The following is a 21,999-nucleotide window of genomic DNA, read 5'->3' on the forward strand; positions in this document are numbered from 1 at the left end:
TCCTGGAAGCAATTCCCATGCCCAGGCCAGAGGGACAGGGGGTGTTCACCCATCTCTGCAGGGCCAAGAAGGGGCATTGTGACCAGGGCTCTGAGAGGAGGCAGGTGGCGCTGGAGTTGGCAACAACGGGTGGTGGCAGGTGGACACTCACCTTGGGGGGGGCCCTTACCTGCAGTGGGCTGGACCCCAGATAGCCAGAGCTGCTGAGGGCCTGTGCACTGGTCCTGTGTGGGTCAGATGGGAAAGAACCTTTCCTGGGGGCCCAGAATCCCTGTCCCACACCCAGGATGTCCAGGCCGGGAGCTGGCCACTGTGCACTGAGACTCTCCGTGTCCCTGTCCTGTCCACTCCTGTGCCAGGCTCAGGAGCGGTGGTCACTAAGGAGCAGCCAGTCCAGCCCTGCTCCCCACTAAGACGTGCCCCACCAGCTTTTATTTTCTGGGCATCTGAGTCTGAGCCATACCACTAAATTTGTCCTCACACTGCTCAGCCCTTTGGGGAGACTGAGGCCGTGGACCTTTCTGGGCCCATTTCTTCCTCTTTTCAGGCCAGGTGCTGCTTTGCAGCAGACCACGGGACTCCTGCTGGGGCCTCCAAACTGCCCCCAATGCCCAGGGCCAAGTGCCGCCAGCGCCCTGGCCTGGCACAGTCCCCTCACCCCCCGAGGTGCTCACCGTAAGTAACGAGTCATCATCGAACTCGGCCTACAGCTTCTCAGCTGAGTGTGTGCCCCGGTGGAAATCGCCTTCGTTTTGGAATCCCTGAGTTCATAGGTGCTCCTCACATATGAGTTGAACCGAACTCCTTAAAATCTGGTATAAAACATGAGATGCTTATCCTTGGACAGAGAACTCAAATCTTCCTTACTTTTATAAGGAGAAATTTCCCCTCCGTTGCACCTCTGGAAAGAGCTTTGTTTAAACTCTGAATTTGACAGCCAGGAGTCACACGTGGCAAATACGAGCTAATCAGATATTTCACTGCATTCCACAGTGTCTGAGTTGTGTGTTTAATTTGCAGCTGTGACAACGCGCCCCCGCATTTGTGGCTCTGACACAGATGCCTGGTGCGAGGTGCTGGCTGGCATTCGGCTCTCAGCTTGAGGCTCGATTGAAGACATATGGGCACACTCACTTGCCACATTTTAACCTGTTTTCTGCACTGGGTAGATGGGCAATATTTACCTAAAAATATGAAAAGCAACTTCTACTGCAAGTTCAGAGGGCGATTGAAAGATCGCTCGACCATTTTTTTACATAGCATTTCCAACTTGAAGGTTCTCTTGGTGCATTTGTCCAGGGCCTTGGCCCTTGGGGTGGCCACACTCCAGGCAGAGCTCAGCACGGCGATGACGAACAGGCTGAGCTGCTGCCACCCTGGCGCCAGCCTGTGCCCGCTGCTTGTACAGGACGTGTCCCTGCGCATGACCACGAAACGGATTTTTGCTCTGGATGAAATATGGGCCTTCTAGAAGGGTCGCACTACGAGCAGTTCCTCGGTGGGCATCGGCCACGCGGCCAACACACGGCCTCTCCATTGGTGTTGGGTGACCATGTGTTTTAACACCCAGGGGCTGATGTCCTCTCTTTACGAGCTGCGCGCTGGAGCAGGTTGAAAAAATTTGGTCTTGGAGAAAATTGGCTTCTCACTGCGGCTTCCCCTCAAGCATTTTTTGAAGGAAGAGAAGATGCTCTAAGGCTGAAATTGTACGTGGAGAGCTGGCTGTCGATGGCGAAGGGGAGCTGCCCCCGGCGTGTTGGGGCAGGTAGTAGGTGACGGGGAGATGGCAGGAAGGAAACTCTCTCCCTCCTGGATGGGTCCCCGGGCTTGTCTCAGGGCAGGGGCGCTCCTCAGCACAGGCTCGCAGCCTTACACTCCCGCTGTTGTTCCCAGCTGCTCACTGAGCTTTCCGTCCTTCCCTGCGTGTTGGCATCCACATCCCTTGCGGGGCAGGTCAGCTGGATAAAGAGGTCACACTTTGATTTTCCTTGGAAGTGGGTGGATCGGCGTGGGTGGGTGGTCTGAGCTAGCTTCGCCCGGCCACCTGGGGACCAGCTGAGGTGAGGCTCAGACCCCCTGGCCTGGCAGCCACGTGGGACGTCCGCTGTGCACACCAGGCCCCTCCCTCTCGAAAGCTGCCCCCCCCCCTAGATTTTTATACAAAATCAGAGTCTGCGCTTCTTCAAAAGAAAGATGGTTCAACCACTCCCAGGCTCTCTGAGGAGACTATAAAAGACTCCCACATTCTCATTTTTTTAATTCTAGTGATCTCACTTAGTAATCCCGGGAAACCTGTGCTTCTAAGATCAGAGCCACGTTTTGTCAGCAGGAATTTCCCAGAACGTCTCATTTTACTTCATCTGGAATTTTGCAATAAGTAATTCAATATTTTTCTAAGTTTAAACTGAAATCACTAAAATAAAGACATTTTTTCTTTATAAACTCAAGTCTTCCAGACTCGTCGTTTCGTAGACGTCAAGCCAAAAATTAAGTCAAAATCATAGAATATGGTAGTTTTCTAAATGATTCAAGTTATATAATAACTATGTAAAAACTAATAAAGTTCACAAAACACTCTTTGCATGTAGTGACTTATAATTGAAATCAACTCGGTAGCTTTTCACTACACTTTGCTAAGTGTTTTATACCACTTTGTTTACCAATTGCCTCCATTTGATAAGTTTGCTTGAAAAATTCTATTGTAGGAAACAGAAACCTTCCGTGAGCTCACCGTGTTTCCTTCAGCTATCTGTCTGAAGCGTGGTTTGCTTCAGAATTGCAGCACCGCACTCTTTCTTTCACCTTTGAGTGTTTTTCCCTGGAGAACCTGATTTCTCTAATAGGACTGATTTTTAATGTACTTCCTCAGACACTTCTCAACCTCATCAGCAAAGCAAGGATGAGAAAAAGAAAGGAAAATGCATCAGGGGGTGTCCTCCATCAGCGTTGGGGGTCACACAAGTCCCAGGAGCAGGAGACAGGACTGGGGGTGGGGGAGGGCCGGCCAAGAGGTTTCCTGGCTCCCACACCCGATGCCCACCCTGGGGGCTTGAAGCAGCAGCAATATCTTCTCCGGCAGCGCTGGAGGCAGGAGGTCTGAAATCGGGGTGTGGGCAGGGCCACAGTCCCTCTGAGACCTGTAGGGGGGCCATTCCCGGTGACCTTGCCTGGCAGCCACACCCCTCTGCCCTCTGCCCCCGTCTTCTCGTGGCCACCACATCCCCTTGCCTTGGAAGGACCCCGGTCACGTGGCACGAGGGCCCACCCGACCCAGTCTGGCCTCCTCTTCCCTTGCTGACGCCTGCAAGGACCCTCTTTCCAAAGAGCCCCCTTGCCAGGGCTAGCGGCTGGGCCCGGAACATGAATTCTGGGGGGACACAGCTCACCCCACCCCTGTGTCCCACCAGCCCCACATCAGCCTGCCCCAAACGCCCTGTCTTCCCCTGTTAATATTTCTCATATTTCTTTTCAATAAGCGTGTTAGATATGAGGGAAACATTCACTATAATCAGACGATATCTTCACTTTTAAACTATATTCAGAGTCTCACCATCCTATATTTGAGGATCACATGAGATTATTTACATGTGTGTGAATAAATTCTAACGTTTCCTTAGGAAAGCATTCCTTCTGTAGCCCAGCCCAGCTCCACTCGGTTCCACAGGGAGCCTGGGGTACAGCCCAGAGCCTTCCCCTGACATGATGGGACGTGGCCTCTGGGCTTCCGTGCTCGTCGTTGCAAAGCAGCTCTCAAACCCTTCCTGCGCCCTCCAGAGCATGCGTGGTCCGAAGAAACGTGCCCCCCCTTGAAAACCTCTCTTTTCCTTAAAAGCCCAGCTCCATCGCAGAGGCCTGTAAGATGCTTTTCTCTCTCCTTCCCATGGACGTGGACCAAGGCTGGGCCCCCCTGCTTGGCTCGGCTTCCTGCTGAGAGCTTTGGTGAATCCCGTCTGCTGGAACCCTCTCACCCCCTGTATTTCAGCAAAGCCCCTCACGTGGCTCGGCCAGGTCTGAGAACCCTGAATTCATTGCCCCCCCAGGCTTCTTCTGGTTTCCGTGAAAGGAGTTACTGGAAGGTGAGCGGAGGATGTGGCCGGGAGAAGGGACAAGTGCAGAGGGCCGGGCTGGCCCTGGTGGGCCGGCTGCAGCTACTTCTCCACCTCGGTCTCCGCAGGAAGAAGTGCTGGCACCAGCCCAAGACTCTAGGAAAAATGAATTAATCTTAACATATTTTAGGAGATTAAGGGCATAATACGTGTGTCGATTATCACTGATCCTTGGAAATATTTGTGGGGTTAAATGGTCTGTAACTAATTAGAGATGGCAGTTAACGGGGGATATGGGTTTCCTCTGAGTTCTATGAAATAAAATATAAATCTTTTATGCAACTTCATTTCCTACAGGAAGGATTTTTACTTGTCGGTAGGATTTTTTAAGTTTTATTTTATTTTCTTGGACCTCATTTCTTTCCCATAAATCCTATAAGCAGGATTATGAGGTGAGGCACAGGCTTAATGCTTTTTTGGAGCTCCTTCTGCCAATGCAATTTGGAATACAGGGGAGTTTTTAAAAACTGCATTTGGGAAACATGGGGAGGGGAAAGAAGGGGTTGGGAGGGAAGAGGAGGAAGAAAGGAAGGAGAAAGGAAGGCAGGAAGGCAGGACAGGAGGGAGGGAGGCAGACAGGAAAGCACCAGAAGATTTTACTTCAGATTACATTGTTCCTGACTTAATGGCATTATAAAGGAAAACTTCTGTAGCCTCTGATTGGAGTGCTGTAGAAAGCCCTGGAAGCACAAATGGCTTCGGGTTTCAGTAGTTCATTAATGAGCCAGTTGTTTGGCAACGAAAACATAATTTCCCAGAGAAACATTGTTTCAGACATGGTGATTAATTGTCGAGGCTGGCTCATGCGCTTGCCGCCTTCTGTTTGGAAGCTGAAATGGTGTGCATTTGCAATGATGAATAGTAGACTCTGCTGCTGAAAACGTCTTGAGCTAAAGAGCATAAATGCAATCTGATCAATCGCAGAATCGCCGAAGGCTCTTTACCTGCTCGGGGTGCGGGCGGGGGGCAGCCGGAGGGGCAGCAGACGCCCCTGAGGAGCGGGGTAGCGGGCGTCGGGTGCCGGGGCGGGGAGCGGTGATGCCCTCTGGGGTGCGGATGGGGGCTGCAGCCGCCTGCCTGCTTCCCGCCTGGCCCCCCAAAGCCGCCCGGCACACTGTCTGGTGGACCCCAGGTCTCGCTGGGGTGCTGCTGGGCTCACGGCCCCCAGGTGAGGGCCCCGGTGCTGAGGTTCAGCCACCCCCTGCCCTGGGCACCTCTCGGGCCCCCCACCCACTGTCTGCCCTGCCTGCTGTCGGCTCTGCAGACCCCCATGGAGACATTCTCCGTGATTTCCCCCAAGACCCTTTAGATAGGTGTCCAAGCAGGACCCCCTCCGAGAATGCAGTGATGGGACGATGGCGCTGCCTGAGCTGAGCTGCTTGGTGCGCTCAGGTGTCCTCCAGGACAGGGCAGGGCTGAGCAGGGAGGGCTGACCCTTCATGGCGGGGCGGCGGGCAGCTGGTGTGATGAGGGTGGCCGGCTCGAGGGCATCCTCTCCCCATAGGGTGCTGCTTCCTCCCAGCAGAGGTTGGCCCCTTGCGTTTCCCCCGTCTGTCCCCCCTAAGTAAAGGACAGTGATCCCAACAGTGCCTGTCCCGCCCCGTGTGCCACCGGCTGTCATACTTTCTACCTGTCACAGCCCCATGGAGAGCCCCATGTGTCGGGGGAGACACTGAGGGTCAGAGAATTAAGTGAAGTCAAAGGACACACGTGCAGTCAACTTCTTCCAGGTAATTCAGCAAGAGACGGAAGAAAGGGATGGAAGGGCTGATGAGGGAAGTAACCGCTCGGGGCATGGCCAGTAACCTGGGTGGGGAGGGAAGGTGGAAGCAATGCCCCAAGGAGGTGCCCCTGCCCCCTCACCCCACTCCACACCCTGACCCCTGCTCTGTCACAAATGGCCCCTGTGGGGTCCCCACCGGGCAGGGCCGGGGTGTGCTTAGGTCTTTAACCCACAATCTGTGGGGATCACTTCGAAGCGTGTGGCTCAGGGATGCAGAAGGAAACCCAATGCTCTTGGCCTTCCTTTGTCCTAGCCCTGACTCCCGGGGACCCCCGATCTGCGGGAACCTCAGTGTCCCTAGGGAAAGCGCTGTCCCAGCCCCCGAGCAGCCCCCTGGCATTGGGCAAACTCAAACTCAGCCGAGAAGGCGGGGGCAGGGTCCCCTCCTCCATGGCCTTGGAGGGGTCGCTGCACGAGGTCACCAGGAGGGGTGGCCCAAAGGGGTGGGGGCGGCACGGATGGCCCCCCAGGCCGTGCACTGGCGGATCTTCCCTTCGCCTCCTGGGCCTGCGCTGGGCGCAGACTTGCTCCTTCCGAGGCGTGAAGCACAGCTCCGAGGAGGGAGGGGCGCCCAGAGCCGGTGCTCCGAGGAGGGAGAGGCGCCCAGGGCCGGTGCTCCGAGGAGGGAGGGGCGCCCAGGGCCGGTGCTCCGAGGAGGGAGGGGCGCCCAGAGCCGGTGCTCCGAGGAGGGAGGGGCGCCCAGGGCCGGTGCTCCGAGGAGGGAGGGGCGCCCAGGGCCGGCGTTCGGGGCAGCGCGTGGTGAGGAGCGCAGCTTCTGTTCCTGCTGAGCATAGGGGCCCGAAAGAAGGGGCTCAGCTGGAGAGGAGCCCAGGCCGGGGCGAGGTGAGGTGTGGTGGGGAGGGCGCAGGGCCCCGGCCAGCCTGAGTTAGGTTTGCTTCTGGGAAGCCAAGAAGCTGTGGGCGTTTTGGAAGAGGTGATTCGGGCAGAGCCGGCCCAGGCTGACGGGCTGCTGACAAAGGACAGGGCAGTGCCACCTCAGGGGGCATCTGGGAGCTTGCTGGGAGGCCCCAAAACTGTCCCCGAAACTGCTTTGGGGACCCAAGGGGAAATGGGGTAAGACTGGCATTTCGGAAGGTTTACTCCTCTGGAGGTATTGTGGTTGAATTGTGTCCCCCAGTGACAGGTCCAGGTCTGGGAATGGCACCTCGTGTGGACACAGGGTCTCGGCAGACGTGGTGGGCTAAGAGGAGGCCACACTGGAGTGGGTGGTCCCTCCAGGGCTGTGGTGCCCCTGTGAGAGTGGGGCACAGCCAGATGCAGGAGAGAAGACAGGGGACAGAGGACAGCAAGAGGGCCGCAAACCCCAGCGGCCTGGAGAGTCCCGGAGGGCCCCTCGAGCTCTCGGAGGGGACACAGCCTTGCCCATGGTGTGGTCTCAGGCTTCCCGCCTCCAGAACCTCCGTCGTTTCATGCCCCCAGCCCGTGGCTGCCCCAGGAAGGAGGGAGGACGGAGGGAGGGCGAGCACAGCCCGGGAGGGAGGACGGAAGGAGAGCTCGGTCCAGGAAGGAGATGGGTCAGCGTGGCAAGGGCCTGGCAGCCCATCCCACAGGACGGCATGGGGTGTGTGTAGATAAGGGGAAAATGGTGAGAAGCTGTCCACCTGGGAAGGACGGGGCCCCCTGCAGCACGAGAGGCTAGGAAGCCCCAGGCTCAAGGCCCTTTGCAGTTGAGGCGAGGCAGAAGCAAGGGCAGCCAGGTACGAGCGCTGGGGTCGGCCGACTGTCCCTCCCCTCTCGCCCCTCCTGAGCCCCACTCCCTCCCCACAGGGTGCCCGTGGCCACGCTGCCTCTCATGGGCTGTTGCCCAGAGCTGTCCCGGCCATGTGGGTCTCGTGCTGAACTACAGGGGGGTGAGGAGAAATCCGAGCAGAAGGTGGGAAAGGTAAGAGGCAATTACTTCTTTTGCACCTTGTGGAAGGGGGAGGGAAGCTGTCGAGTAGTCCTTCCATCTGTGACTCCTCATTTGCCAGTAGACCAGAATCAACAAGAATGAGAAAACCAAAACAGCAAACAGCATGATTTGATCCGATGGAAAGCAGCATGATTCAGCCGGTATTTCTTTCTTGAACTCTTTCTGGAATCTGCGTTCAACCTACAGAGCCTTCTGGCATTGCCGTGGGCGTGAGGTGAGAGATGAGCAGTCTTCCCGTGGGAATTCAAAAAGGGATGTGAACTTCAGAAGCAGATGCAATGGGACTCGCCCTGGAGAAGCGTGGAGAGGGGCGTGCGGGGTGGGCTGTGGGCTTGCGCAGTTTTCGGGGTGATGGGGGCGGGGGGCAGCACCCAGAAGGAGACAGATGTATACAGAAGTCAGCGTGTCTCAGTACTTTCCCGAAATTGCTTTATTGGCAATAAAGAAAAAGAAAATCTTCTGGAGTACAGAATATTATTGAATGTGCAGCAGTCGTCATGGTTACCTGCAGAGTGCCATTACTTTATTGATGCACAATTCCTTTTATTTCTGGAAATATCATTATTGAGGAATGTGGCAGGGTGCAGCCTTGGTGCAGTCCCCGCACAGCTCCCCAGCTGGCACCGGCCGTGAGGGCCACAGGTGCTTTCCAGTGTTTAGGAAAAGGCAACTTGAAATCGATGACTCTTAAGAATCCCTTAAAAGTGCAAATGTTTCCCGAACCAAAAAGCTGTCCTTCCCCCCTATGATAATTGAGGTTTTCTGACATTAGAACCCTTAAAAATAATTGTTACTTACAGACATCGCATGGGGCGGTTCGGGAAGTTTTGTTTTACTGATTCTTCGTAAAACTCTACTAACTTGGAGTCTTGTGCCACAGAAGGGTTTCTGAGACCCTGTTCCTGGACCTTTCGAGGACGTTTGTCCAAGGGTGTCACACCCCCAGGCCAGCGGGAGAGGTGGGGCAGCCAGGCCACCCTCTACCGTGGGTCGTGTGCTCTGTGGCCAGCGCCACCAGACTTAGCTAAGCTCCGTCCCTTCCCCTCCTGGCGTCCAGTCTCCCTCTCGCCTTGCTCTGGCCTGCCCCAGCCCCCCACCCCCACCCCCCGCCCCAGCCCGGTGGGCGGCAATGCGAACACAGGTGTTTAGGATATTTCAGGCCTTGTGACTTATGTGCACAGGTAACCAAAGGGACGGGAATTAACCTTTTCCAGATCCTTCCATGGGCAGGGACGGTGTTTGGCTCTCCAACAGCTCTTACCTCATGTATGTCCTCTAATTAATCTGCCGAGGAGCTCTGTGGTTCCCACTTTGCAGGTCTGTAGGACTGTTGTGTAGTTTAAATAATGCTGCACAGTGAGGGGACAGCAAACAAAAGTTTGCTCAGGCCCAGAGCTGGCTAAGCTTCTCGCGGCCTTCCGCGCCGTCCACTTGGGAAGGCCAACTGACTGCCACGCCCCGGGATGGGAAGCCAGCAGGTCAAGGCGGCAGACATCGGCAATCAGCTTTCTACAATCCGTGATGCCAGGAAGCGTACTTCTTTCTAGTCAACTTACAGGGCGAACATAGTTTGCTCCTGCCTCCTAGAGCGGCAGGCTGCCAGAACAGCTGTTGTGACAGATTCCAGAATGCCAGGACCTCGGCCTGGAGGTCGCCGGGTCATTCTTCGTGGGTCCCCTTGGGCCCCTGCTCTTTCCTCGGGTGGCCCCTGGGCCCTGGTGGCCCCGCCTGCACTTCGGCCTTTCGGAAGCAGGTCAGGAGGGATGGACACTCCCCTGTCACTCAAGACCTGACCGAGAAACTGCGCATCTCGCTCTGCTCACATCCCCCTGGCCAGGACCTGGTGTCCCGGCCTGCTGAGTGCAGAGGCTCAGGAGCTGCCCCTGGCCCAGCCAGCCCTTCCGTTCTGCAGGAGGGGACATGAGACGCCGGGCCGCAAGCACACTGCCACCCTTTCTCCTTGCCACTTGCAACGGGCATGCTGATGGGACTCAGAAGCAGTCATGGGCTGTGCAGCTTGCTGTGCGCATGGGCTCATTTCTGTCCTCCTGTTTAACAGGGCTTCCAGAGAATATTCCAGTCTGCATGCATACAACTGGAAAACCTCGTTTTCATCTGAAGAGTCAATTTAAGCAAAGCTTTGGTTGGTGCCTGCTGTGTCTGGCCGTGTGGGGCTTAGGACATGATTTAGATGAGGCGCTGGCCACGGTAGGCTGACCCGGTAGGTGGGCCTGTCTCTGAGTGAATGGAGGGCAGGGGAAGCAGCTGTGTGGAGAGCAGGACTGGAAGGCCCGGTGAGGATCCCTGGGCCTCAGCGGCAGAAGCACCCACGGGTGGAGGCGGTTGGCAAGAGCTGGGGTGGGGAACCAGCCAGGAACAGGGTCTGGCCAAGGGTCAGTGTGGAAAGTGCCACCAGAGAGGTACCTGCTGGGCATGAGCTGTCACCACCGGCCCCTGCAGAGATCCTGGGGGCACAGGCCATCACCGCCAGCCTGTACAGGGATCCTGGGGGCACAGGCCATCACCGCCAGCCTGTACAGGGATCCTGGGGGACACAGGCCATCACCGCCAGCCCGCATGGGGATCCTGGGGGACACAGGCCATCACCGCCAGCCCACACAGGGATCCTGGGGGACACAGGCCATCACTGTCAGCCCGCACAGGGATCCTGGGGGACACAGGCCATCACTACCAGCCCGCACGGGGGTCCTGGGGGACACAGGCCATCACCACCAGCCTGCACGGGGATCCTGGGGGACACAGGCCATCACTGCCAGCCTGCACGGGGATCCTGGGGACACAGGCCATCACCGCCAGCCCACACAAGTGTCCTGGGGGACACAGGCCATCACCGCCAGCCCACACGGGGATCCTGGGGGACACGGGCCATCACCGCCAGCCTGCACGGGGATCCTGGGGACACAGGCCATCACCGCCAGCCCACACAAGTGTCCTGGGGGACACAGGCCATCACCGCCAGCCCACACAGGGGTCCTGGGGGACACGGGCCATCACCGCCAGCCTGCACAGGGATCCTGGGGGACACAGGCCATCACCGCCAGCCCACACGGGGATCCTGGGGGACACAGGCCATCACCGCCAGCCCACACAAGTGTCCTGGGGGACACAGGCCATCACCGCCAGCCCACACAGGGATACTGGGGGACACAGGCCATCACCGCCAGCCCACACAGGGATCCTGGGGGACACAGGCCATCACCACCAGCCCACACGGGGGTCCTGGGGGACACAGGCCATCAGCATCAGCCCGCTCAAGGGTCCTGGGGGGCAGTGGGACTGCTGTGCACTTCAGGAGCCAAGGAGCACTAATGTGGGAAAGCTCTCCATGTCCCTGTACCACTTCTCAAGAGAGTTGTGTCCTTGCAACTTTGGGGCCAGACAAAAGCAAGTTCAGATTCACACTGTGACACTCCAGGGCAAGTGAGTGGTGTCTGTATGCATTTGTGTGTGGTTTTGCTTTCTTTCCCTCTTAGATAGAAATCATACAGCCCAACCTCTGGACCTGACACTGGGAAGTCGGATAAGGCACATAAATCACTCCCCACCTGGCGATTGACAAGAGTTGGCCACCGTCATCACTCTATTGCGATGGGGAAATTAAACTAGAAATTCGATTAAAAGCATGATAGAGCCATAGTGGGTTTTTCTGTTTCGTTGGTTGGTTAATATGTATGTTCTCCACCCAAGCTTGTTAAAGCTGCAAGCGCGGTGATGTGGCCATTGGGAAAACTCCAGTGATTGCCGGGTCCCCTGCAAAGAATGTGGGCCCAGCTGTGGCGAGATTGAAGGGGTGGGTTGGTGGGCCAAGCGTGGAGTGGAGACGCATGTGATATCGTCTATTAATTCACGAGCCCCGGAGGCTGGAAGGGCTGTGAGCACAGGACGCCATGTTAGAGGCGGATGTGTTATCATGATCGTGATGGGCAGTTGGGTGCAACCAGGTCAGAGAAAGACAGCTGACGAGGGTGGCACAGTCAGTGCAGGGGTGGAGAGGGTTCCCCTGGCTGCAGCCTGAGGTACAGGGGTGGGTTTCACAAGACAGTGCAGGGCTGCACAGCTGGGGCAGGAAGCGGGATGGAGTTTTGAGCCTGAGGAGCTGGGAGACTGGCCATCCCATTCAAAGCAGGGAGTAGAGGGAACCTGAGTGGAGAAATCGTGGCTCCTGGGAAGACCCAAGGTGAGCTGCCGGTCCCCTGGCTGGGAGTGGTGTGAGCAGGCAGCTGCCCACGGATGACCACGGAAGCTGTGGCAGGAGGCAGAGATTTTTGTACAGGCTGGTCTCATACAGCGTGATGTCACAGCAGCCTGTGGAAAAGGCGATGCCTGTGCTGACACTGGTGTGAGAGGTTCTCCGCCCCACCCCACTGAGCTCACAGCCCCCCTGCCCCGTTCGCTCACCCCGAGCCCTCCTCTCCGGCCGAGCTTCTCCAAAGGGCTGTCTGCAGAGCCTGTACCCTCCCGTCACTCCGACCCACTCCCGCGTCCACACCCTCCTGAAGCCGAGCCTGCCGGGGCTTCCGGGGGCCCGGCCCGTGGGTCCTGCTGCCCTCCCCCCAGATATGAATCTCTGAGCCCGCCTGGAGTGGGCTCCAGCCCGTCCTCGGGGACGCCTCGCCTTGGCCTCGGTCTTCTCCGGCTGCTCCTTGTCTGGTTTCTGCGCCAGCTGTTCTCCCGGGGAGCGCTGGCACCCGCGGCCCGGGCCCGGGCTGGGCTCGTCTCCTCTCTCTCCTGGAGGGGTCGCCACCCGTCCTGGGCTTCACCCAGCATGGGCCAGCAGGGTGCCCATATCTCATCCGTCTGAGCTTTGGGCCCAGTTAACGTCTCCACCTGCAGGCATTTCGTACCTATCATGCCCCAAACCCAAAGTCTGGCCCCCACCTCCCTCCCAAACCTGCCGCCCTTCAGTGAAGGGCCCCCCAGCTCTCTTTCTGCTCAAGCCAGCCAGGTTGCCATTTAGTTTGCAAAGGGTCCCTTGGACAACCTGGCTGGGAAGCAAGCAAACACGGCTTCATTGTGAAATGCTCCCCTTAGGCCCAGCCAACCCCACAGGGTCTCGGCCTTAGAACTAAAGCCTTCTGGTGGTTTGCTTATCCCGCAGCAGTGTGATTTTGGCTCCAGGACAGCTTTGCATTTGCATTTGTGATTGGCTCTGAACCAGTATTTTTAATGGATTAGGTGGCTTAGCCCTGGACAGCCAAGCCCTCGGAGTGGGGTACCCTGGCCTTGTAAGTAGAGGGGACCTCATAAATCACCTGGGAGAGCCCTGGGGGCTCCCACCTGGACCCTGCCCTTCCCTCCACCAGGCTGCCCTTTGCTCTGTCCAGCACCTCTGCGACAAGGGACTGGGCATCCTCTCCTTCCCCCTCACCAGGTCTGGAGAGGTAGACGGAGCAGACTCACCTTTTACCCCCCATGAGTGGGGGGCTCACACGCTCCGAGGAAGGAGCCCTGGCCTCTGGGTCCGCCTCGGGAGGATCCTGACCCCTAGGATGGCCCCGCCACCTTCTCCCATGCGGGCACAACCAGAGCAGCTGGCGGCCCATGTCCCCACGCCCAGCCCGCTCGACACCCGCCGCCTGGGGGCTGGAAACTGAGGCACAGGAGGCTGCGGAGCTCCCTGGCCAGCCCACCCCTGCAGAGCCGGCACTCGCTTGCACCAGGGTGCACGGGGACCCCTCTGAATCGCTTTCCCTCGTTCCTGTGCTGTCATTTGTAAATGTCTCCTTTGTAAATTCTCACCGGTTGCTTTTTCCACCTTGGTAACCCTCGTTACCTCTGGGCGGAGGCTTTGGCATGGGGGAGGCTAATTGCTGAACACAGGCAGGTTCTTGGCTGCAGACCTTTAAAATGGGCATGAAGCTCCTGAAGGACGGTTAGGGTTGGTTTGCTTGTTTTGTTATTTATGTTTTTCTGGTTAGTTTTTGCTTTTGAATGGCAAGACAGGATTTTTTTGTTTTGTTTTTTGTTTGTTTGAGAGACTAACTTAAAAAAATGTCCTCAAGTTCTGCTTTGCGTATGGGGAGCCCCGCCTGAGGGTTTCCGTCCACTGGGGTGGGTGAGTGGGGAAAGCAGGCAGGCCCCTTGCCCCGTGAGCAGGGGACGTGGAGCAGAGCCTCGGGCCCTCCCCCAGGGTGGCGATGGTGGAAAACCCTTGTGAAATCTGGTGAAATCCCCGAGTGGGGCCTGGGTGAACCCCGCGGGCCTGGGTGACTCCCGCAGCCCGGGATGCCCTGCCTCAGGGGGGTTTAGCCATGAGCGGCCTGAAGGCCCAGCAGCCTGGAGAGCGTCACCACCCATCCCCAAGCCTGCCCCGAGGGGTCAGCAGGCCCCGGAGCCCAAGGGGGCTCAGCTGCAGCTTCGCAGTGAGCTCTGTGCACTGAGGCCTGTGCAAAGGAACCGGGGTCAAGGGCAAAGGCAGTGGGGGCGGAAGGGGACGGGGGAGGGACTAGCCCGCAGACACGACCCCAGGAAAAGGAGGAGGCAGGCGGGAGAAACACGGCGTGGCTGAGATGCCCTGGCGGGCTGCGGGCCCGGAGCTGCTCGAGGCCACAGGCCCAGAAAGCAGCGCCCCACATTCAGCCCAGCAGCCCGTGAGAGCCCACCTCGGACCCCAGGCTCTGCTTGGCCACTTCACACCCCGGAGGTCTGCCCCCTCTCTCCTCGGTTCCTCCAGCTCGCGGAGGTAAGCTGCAGGACAGATGGGGAGTGACAGAGCGCCACACACCCTCTCAAGACGCCCCCAGCTTTGGGACGGGCCAGTTGCTTTAGACTGCAAGAAACCCAAGGTGTGTCCTCGTCCCGCCACTTCGCCATCACCACCAACTCGTCTCTTACCTGGACTACTGCAGGTGCTACAAAGGGCAGAGATTTGGCTTTTTCTGTACAATTAGAAGCCAGAGAGCCAGGGCCAGGAGGGGAGCTTGAAAGAGGCAGAATTCCCCGCAGAGTCTGAAGGCCTGTCCCCAGCCTCAGGTGCACGGAGAGAACGGGTGTCCCAGGCGGCCCAGTGGCCCCGCTAAGGACAGGTTCTGCTGAGCGTGTTGGACAGATGACCCAGGCCTGGGTGTTTGGGCCTCGAAGGCCCCTTCCAGCTTGGGAACTGGTCATTTTAGGATGGAGGCTATGAACGCCAGATTGCCATGTGCTGCGGGGAAGGAAGGGAGGGAGAACTGATGGCCTAGCCCCAGAGATGGTCGCCACTGAGGAAGGCAGAGGGGACGCGACGGCTTGGCAGGACAGAAGGGCAATTGTATTTTAATACTGGGAGGAACTGAGCAGATTTGTAAGCAGGAAGAAAGCAATTGGTTAAAGAAAGCTACAAGTAAAACAGCCCTCTGCCAGGTATCTGTCGCTGCATAACACACTGCCCACAACTTCTGCTCCGGGTTGGATTTGTAGGTCGGGAAGCCCGGCCAGGCTCTGTAGTTGCCGCCTCTGCCCCCATGTTGGCGTGGCATTGGGTGGGCGGGCTCTCACGCCTTGCTGTTTTCAGCAGGGACCTTGGCTGGGGCACCTTTGGGTGGTCTCCAGCCTGGCGGTTTTGGGACATCCAGTGGCAGTCCATGGCTCCCAGGGACGTCTTGCAGGAAAACTGGGCATCATTGTCAGGTGCTCAGAAGCCAGCACGTCTCACCCACTGCCCTCTGCTGGCCAAGAGGTCAAAGGCCCGGGCTCAAGGGGAACCCGGGGAGGGGTAGCAAGGAATTTGGGTGGTCTTTAACCTCCCAGAGGGGCGATCGGCATGCGAGGGTCCTGATCAGTGTGGGGAGTCCAAAGGGAGAGCAGAAGTAGAGAGAGGGCCCGAGCAAGGTGGAGGCCTCGGCTGGCGCCAAGACAAAAGCAAAGCGAGAGCCAGGGGCACGGAAAGGGGCGGGAGGCGAAGAGAGGGGACATGGAGGGAGTCATCTCAGAGGGTGCAAGTTCTCCGCGGGGTCTAAGGGGAGGGAAATCGTGCCCTCCCCCACACACATTTGCTTCCAATTGTCTGTCCTGGTAAAATGTCCTCACTAACTTGTGTCCAAGTCCCCTGGTGAGATGCCCAGTGCCCCTTGTGGAGCTGCTGCTGCAGGACAAACCCGGGCTGTCCTGGGCAGTGGACAGGGACCTGGCCCCCTTGGAAATGGCCTCTTTGACAGGACGAGCAGACCAGTCGTGCAGGAGACCCCAGGAGCAGAGCCTGGAATCTGCTTTCCGCAGATGAGCCCGGGGATGCTCCCAGCCCCTTGGGAGAGGAAGTGGGACCCCCAAGGGCATCCGTTCCGCTGTCCCACCCCCAGGGCCTGGCCCCTGGGCACATGTTGAATTTCTGTAGCCTTTTGAGAAGTATCTCTGTTATCTTGCTCATTAATTAGAGTTTCTCTTTGACACAGTCTCATTCCTTTCACATTGTATATTCCAGCGGTTCGTGATGGCTGCAAAAGTAGGATACCTTTGCTCAGTCAGTGTTTTCTGTTTTTGTAAAGTGCAGTATTGGCTTCGGTTCAGGAGAGCTGGATTTGGAGTGTGATATGTTGCCAAGTCCAGATCTCACTTGCCCAAACAGCACATGTGGATTTTTTGGTTGTTTTCTTTTTAAAATACTATGTACCTAGGTGCTGCTGATTAATTTAATACTGCATTAATGTGCTCTTACCACCCCCAGGGTGGGCATACATTCTTTCAGCCAGCAGCAGAGAGTTCCCTGAGCTAAATTTTTAATAAAATACAGATTAGGGAACAAAAAAAAAAAAAGAGCATCAACGATGGGGGATTTATGGACAGCTAAGGGGCTTGAGCAGGAGTCCAACTTTTGATGGACTTGGCAAGGAAAACGCAGTGTAATGGTTCCGTAATCCATTTCCCTAACTCACTGGGAGTCACCTCTGTCTGTTCATTTACCGACTCTGTGTTTCTAAAGAACTCAAGCATCATGACTGTGCTGCCCAGACTCCCCTTTCCCTTTTTAAATCCCAGCCTTTGCAAGCTGCGCTGCCAGGTGCAAACACAGCGAAGGTGACCCCAGGGGCAGATGGCATGGTGGCCCAGAGCTGCATGTCTGAACAGCTGGTGGGTGACGTCCACCCACGGCGCCAACGCCACGCTGCCCAGCAGCCCTTGGGGATCTGTTTTAAGCAACAACATTTTCATTCCCTTTTCAAGGCAGTTTTTAATCTTTAGCTATCCTAGTCTCCCCATTACAGATATCTTGAATAACAGTTTGCTCTATCAATTAACTGATGTAAAATTTAGCAGAATAAAAGTGTCCTTGGTTCAGCGCGAGTGACTCTATCCACACAGGTGTGACCGCCAGCCTGCCAAGGGCTGGGCGCGACTCAGGCCACCTGGTCCAGGCTCCGGGCTGCTTTGGTCTCTTCTGCTTTCATTCAGTATCTGTTTTATAAGAGAACACAGGCAAGTGTTTGCTCTTGTAGTGTAAGCCATTTAGTCTGGGAAGCAAAAGATACAAAACAAACAAGCAAACAAAAAAGTAGACAGCTCCTTAATGGCAAGAGAAATGTTCTGTAACCAAGTTTTATGAGTCAGCATTTTCAAGTAAATAATTTGCAGCTGGCATCGTAAGAGCTTTAGGTTCAAGCGTGCAGAAAACCATGTCACGGCCTCTGCTAGCAGTGCCAGTCAGTGAAATGAGCTTCTCCACTCATCTTGACAATACGCCTCCAAAAGTTCAACGGCAACTGGTGTGGGTATGTAGGGATGAGAAAAAGAAAAGGTTATTTCTCCAAGATTTGGAGACTCTTAGGTCTGGGCATTTTGCAGTGGCCTCTGTGAAATGAATGCCCGTCAAGATAGTTGCCGATTAAGGTTGGGCACGAGTCTCTGTGTGTGTGTGTGTGTGTGTGTGTGTGAAGGGGGTGTCCCAAATAAAGTCTCACCCCAGTTGCAAGGACCTAAGACCTTGACCCCATCCCTTGACCGCCCTTTACACAAAAACCACCGAGGAGCGGCCCTCCCGGGTCCCTGCTGTCCAGCCCCTCATGTTTCTCTGCGGTTTGTATTCCCATAGTTGCAAATAACAAAATGTATATTTTTAGTTTTAGAATTTTCCTCTCCATTAAAAAAACTCCCTGAAGGTTGGCTGCCCCGCTGTTATTTCTGCTAGTGTCCTTGCTTCCATGGCAGCAAGCTGAGACCCCATAGAAGCGATGTTCACCAAAAACGGGTATCTGAATGAACAGCACAGCTGTGGGGAACTAGGTTTCAACTTAGATTTCCTATACCCATTAGAACAACAGAGACACACACGCACTCACACACATTTACACACACATCCATCCAACGTGCTTTGGATGCCCTGTGCCGAGCTCGACCCCTGTCTCGGGACTGTGGTGAGTCTGGGTCTCGGCGGGTGAGAAACTGAGACACACTCTCTGAGCCCCACACATGGAGGCTGCTGCTCCCGAATTCCCAAGTCTTGTTTTTGTTACCTGTTCAAATGGGAGTAGAATGTAAAATAAGTGACTTTGTGCAGATATTTAGTCCTTAGGGTGGGCTTAAGGAAAATTTCAAGAAGAAACAGAATTAAGCTCCCAGTTTTCCACGGCTCATTTTCCTCTGCATGAACCTGACATCATCTTACATATTCATTTTCCCCAGAAGCTCCCCGCTCAGAACTTCAGTAGAGCCGTCTCTTTGATTTATGCTATTTCAAATGTGCCTTAGTATCATTTAGGTCTAAGATTTCCATGGCTGTTTTTATGGTGAAGTGAAAATGTCTGCGTGCAGGGTAATTGCTAATTAGACCTGACTCAACATGAAATGAGACCAGACAGTTATGTGGGGAAAGCTCGCTAAGGAATGCACAGCAGAGCTTTTGTCTTCACATGAGTAGGGCTGGCCGTCTCAAATGCTCAAATGCGGCTCGGCACTCTGCATTCCCCATTTTCTCTAAGACACTGAGTCCAAACTTCTCTGGTGGGCCTGGTTCATGCTCCATTGCACAGGTACAAGCTAGCTAGGAAATAAGATTTTTTTTTCTACTGCATTGCAAGCAAAATCATTATTAAATGATCTAGTGCAGTGACTCCTGGCCCCAGACCTCATGCAGAGGTCTGAACAGAAGCCCCGGCCTCCCCTCCGCTTGTGTGGGGAGCAGCGTCCACCGGATGGAAACAGATGTGAGAGGGGCAGTGGCCCTGCAGGCAGCCATGTTACAGAACTGAGCCAGATGGGCCAGTGGTCATCGGTCCCCTTAGACAGTCAAGGCTTATTCTTATGAGATGTTTTGGAGAAATGGAGGCTGTAATTTAATGGAGAGGAAGGTTTTATGTTTAAGTTACATACAGCAAAATAGCAGCATCATAAACTTGAACAATGCTGCAGAAATTAAAAATTAACCTCACCATATTCCTACTCCATAAAAGCAACCCCATACAACTCTCTGATCTCTCACTTTACCCATTAAAAAGCCACTCCAAGCCATTTTAGGTATTTTCCCCAGCTATTCTAAACATCAGATACCTTATCTGCAAAATGATCTCTTAGGATACTGGGGAAAAAAAATCTCCATTTATAATTCAGGAAAATTGCTGCAGCAGACTGAAATTGAGGTGGGAGAGCTCTGTGGGAAAAGCAGGGAGAGGCTGCCACAGACAGCCGGGTCAGGGAGAGAGGCCGCTGGGGCTCCCACCAGTGATGGGGCTGGAGAAGCTACAGCAATGCAGAGTGGGCCTCTCCTCTCATGCCACCATGCAGGGCCCCTGGTGTCCTGCATGGGGACAGATAGCTGAGCCCACAGGTTTGGCAGAAGCCACCTCACCCCTCACCATTTCTCCAATAATAAAGTCTGGCTCTTGCCGTGACCCTTAAACAAGGAACAAATGTGTTCAACTGTGGCCCGCTCACCAAGCATTGGGTTAATGCACATCCCTGCTGTCGCTGTGGACCAGGATACGCAAAATATAGCCCCTGTCACCATGGTGAGCAGAGGAGTGCCTCCCCTTCTGAAGCCCACCTCCTCATCCCCAAAGCTTGGAGTGTGGGAGGTTACAGGCAAGGCAGGGGAGGGGAAAGCTTGTCTGTCAGCTGATAAGGAGCTCATCCTGGGTTAGCCCAAGGGACACAGTGTCATCACAAAGGTCCCTAAAAGGGGGAAGAGGAGGCAGAGGGTCAGAGTGGTGCAGTGTGAGAAGAGCCCCGGCCTCCTCTGCTGGCCCCGAGCCACCTGGCACAGGTAGCCTATAGAAGCAGGAAAACAGGTCCTTCTCTAGGGCCTCCAGAGAGGAGCCAGTCCTGCCAACACCCTATGTTTAGCCCGGTGAGCCCCATTGCAGGCCCAAACCATGAAATTTAAGATAGTACACTGGTTTATTTTAAGTCAGAGGAAAGTGATACCTGCCTGCTGCTGATGTCCTTTGCCTAAGGTCATGTGTCTGTTTCGTTTTGTGCCAGCTCCCTTTGTCCTGGAGAATGACTCCTTGGGAGGGCAGGGCCATGCCAGTCCCCTTCACTGCCGTGCCCCGTTCGGGAGCTGCACACAGGGCACCGGTGCTGCTAAGTGCCTGTCGGGGCTCCAGTGAATAACATGCCATTCACGTATGAATCACTCAAGACCCACATGATTTGCATGCGGGAAACAACCAAGTATTGGTGAAAGGCAGCAGGGGCTAGGGACCTGGGGCGGGGGACAGCCCAGGTAGTGCCCAACCGAGTTTCAGAGTCAGCTGCAAAGCAGGTTAGCACTCCTTCCTTCTGCATGTGGACGCAGGTGAAGGCATGGGGAGAAGCGGCTTTTGCATTGGAGAGCGGTCGCGTTGCACAGTCACGGAATGCTGTCAAGTCCCTTTTCCGTTGATTCACCTAGTGCCATAAATCAGTGTCTATCAGAAGACAATAAAAATGAAATTATCCTACTGCAGTAAAGATAGGGGGAAAATTGGACACAGCAGAGAGGCTGAGCTCATGTTTACTGTGCAGTGAAATCGCTGTGCAGCCTTCCGGTGCCCACTGCCTGGAGATGTGGGCACGCAGCTTTCCCCGAATGGTACATCACAAGTGTCTGTGCTCCCCAGAGGTAGAAGCCAAGTTGATTTATGTGCTTTTCTTCTTCATTTGGTGGTTGGCAGACAGACTTTCAAACCTGTCTTTGTTAGCTTCCTGCTGCCTCACTCAACAACAAATATTCATTCAGTGCTTTGTGCATTTTCACTTATTTAGTTCTGCCTATGGGGAAGGGTTGATAAGTCCTATTTTATAGACAGGAGAGGGAGGCTTTGTGCCCCTCACGTGACTTGTCTAAGGTTTCAGGGCAGGTTAGGGCTGGAGCTGGGGTGTAAGCCCAGGCTGGAGCCCCTTCTCTTCACCCCAACACCCCCCATGACCTCCCACCCAGACCTTGGAGGGGAGAACAAGCTCTGCGCTGGGATGGGGCCTGTGAGGGTGAGGGAGAGACCAGCCTGTAGCCCAGCTGGGGCTGGGGCCACCTCCTCCAGGCAGCTCTCCGAGCTGTCACTCCGCACCAAACCTAAGAATGTCCCTCAGGGAGCCTGCATGGCTGCACCAAGAGGGCATTGTAAGGCTGAGGCTGCACACTGCATGGTTTCAGTTGAGACCCCTTGGAGTCACTCCCGACACCCTGGCCTCAATCAGAGCCTGGCACCTGCATGTGTGGCCGTGCCCAGCCTGGTGTCCCCACGATGGCACCTTTGCCCCCCACCCGCTTGGAACAACCTCCCACCAGTGTGACAAACGAAAATGTCCCCAGAGCTTGCCGAATGTCCCCTGCAGAGCAGAATTGCCTGGACTGAGCACCGTGGGTGGCCTGCCAATCATTCAAATCCCACCTAAGTGCTTTGCAAATGCATCCAGCCCGTTGTGCTCGGCACCTTCTCAGACGTGCACAGTGCGTGCGGGGTGGGGGAAGCCCTGGGACAGGAGCACGCTCCAGCAGGAAGCTTTCCTGGGCCCCCCACCTGGCTCTGCCCCACGCCACCCCTCCTGGCTCAGATCATAGCACCCCGCTGGCAGCTGCAGCCAGAGTAGAGGAACGTGGACGGCAAGTGACCCGTGGAGAAGGGCGAGAGGAGAGAAGGAAGCACAGGTGCAGTCAAGGGGGCAGCTGTCCCAGTTCATTTAGGGGCCCGGGCCAGGGTGTGGCTGTGAGCAGGGTCGGAGGCAGCTCGCAGCGAGGGTCTCCAGGCCCATCCTGAGCACGTGCCCAG

General features: G+C 55.9%; 1 protein-coding gene across 4 annotated transcripts in view; it reads left to right on the forward strand.

Annotated features, from left to right (window-relative positions):
• AIG1 (androgen induced 1) overlaps positions 1-21,999 on the forward strand; it is a 202,173-nt gene that overhangs the window by 99,665 nt on the left and 80,509 nt on the right. The window contains exons 4-5 of one of the 4 annotated variants that reach the window (XM_077143352.1): positions 7,678-7,792; positions 7,881-8,183. The exons of 2 other annotated variants lie outside the window; for them this stretch is intronic. In XM_077143352.1, coding sequence (XP_076999467.1) covers positions 7,678-7,749 — 72 coding nt within the window. In that variant the 3' untranslated portion in view covers positions 7,750-7,792; positions 7,881-8,183. Of the gene's footprint in view, positions 1-7,677; positions 7,793-7,880; positions 8,184-21,999 lie in introns of those variants that run through there. One more of the 4 variants, XM_077143353.1, reaches the window with a different exon arrangement.

This window comes from Tamandua tetradactyla, chromosome 25 (genome assembly GCF_023851605.1).
Source record: "Tamandua tetradactyla isolate mTamTet1 chromosome 25, mTamTet1.pri, whole genome shotgun sequence".
NCBI lineage: Eukaryota > Metazoa > Chordata > Mammalia > Pilosa > Myrmecophagidae > Tamandua > Tamandua tetradactyla.